Source organism: Condylura cristata, unplaced genomic scaffold (genome assembly GCF_000260355.1).
Source record: "Condylura cristata isolate star-nosed mole 26May11 unplaced genomic scaffold, ConCri1.0 scaffold00009, whole genome shotgun sequence".
NCBI classification, from domain to species: Eukaryota; Metazoa; Chordata; class Mammalia; order Eulipotyphla; family Talpidae; genus Condylura; species Condylura cristata.
Window position 1 is genome coordinate 6,086,752 of NW_004567110.1, and position 1,133 is coordinate 6,087,884.

General features: G+C 62.7%; 1 protein-coding gene across 1 annotated transcript in view; it reads left to right on the forward strand.

Annotated features, from left to right (window-relative positions):
* The window catches only part of KCNQ3 (potassium channel, voltage gated KQT-like subfamily Q, member 3), a gene marked incomplete at its 5' end in the record, with an annotated part of 219,189 nt that overhangs the window by 178,209 nt on the left and 39,847 nt on the right, over positions 1-1,133 (forward strand). Inside the window, one exon of the mRNA XM_004679586.2 lies at positions 201-373. Within this exon, the coding sequence (XP_004679643.1) occupies positions 201-373 (173 nt within the window). The remainder of the gene's footprint in view (positions 1-200; positions 374-1,133) is intronic.

Here is a 1,133-nt window from a genome sequence, read left to right on the forward strand (position 1 = left end):
GTGCCAGGGGACAGCCCCGTGTACCACCTGGGTCTCCCATGCCAGGGTACAGCCCCGTGTACCACCTGGGTCTCCCGTGCCAGGGGACGGCCCCGTGTGCCACAGTGGGCGATGTCACGCATCGACAAGACAATGCATAGACACCGGCCCTGACGCCAGGTGCTCCCTTCTCCTGCCACCTTCTGTCTGTCTCTTCCCAGACATCTTCGTGCTGATCGCCTCGGTGCCCGTGGTCGCCGTGGGCAACCAGGGCAATGTCCTGGCCACCTCCCTGCGGAGCCTGCGCTTCCTGCAGATCCTGCGCATGCTGCGGATGGACCGCAGGGGCGGCACCTGGAAGCTCCTGGGCTCGGCCATCTGTGCCCACAGCAAAGTAAGTGCCCGGGAGAGGGCTTCTGCCACCATGGGTGGTGGTGGCCACGAGGATCGGGAGGGCGGAGGACGAGGGGAGGACCAGCGTGCCGCAGTGAGCAAAAACGGGAGACTCCTCCCACCACCATGCCAAACCACTTTGGGCAAATCACTTGCAGCTCCCTCCTTCCTAAAACGGGGAGAGTGAGCCCGTTTCCAGATGCTGGGGACGGCGGGAGCTCATGAAGCCTGCGGGGGGTGGGAGCGAAAGACTGGCGTCGCCAGACCGGCTTGAGTCCATGCCCCGGGGATTTTCTTTGACCTCTCTGGGTCTTGGTTTCTGCACTGGTAAGCTGGGAATAACGATGTGCTCCCCTCCTGGGGGAGAGCCCCAGAACGCACCAGCGCGTGGAAGTCATCAGTTGCTATCGCTCTCATTATGCCAGAAGCACGGCGTCTGCAGTCCGCGCTGCACTGGCTCACCCCAAGAGCGGGGCCCTCTTGTTACCCCACCAAAGTGATAAGGAGCAGAGCCAGAAAGGGGAAGCAACCTGCCCGAGGTCATGCAATGGGGCATACCCCCAGGTCAGTGGTTTGGGGGAGGGAGATGGAGCCTGCCTCTATTGGGGGGATCAGAGCTGGAAGGGGTCCTTGTGGCCAAGCAGGTGTGGACACCAGGTGAGCCAGTCCCATGTCCCAGGATTCAGGGTGCAGCTGTTTCTGTCCTCACATTAGCATGGGCACTGCTTTGCTTTGACACCCCTGCTTTGGGCCCCCCCCCC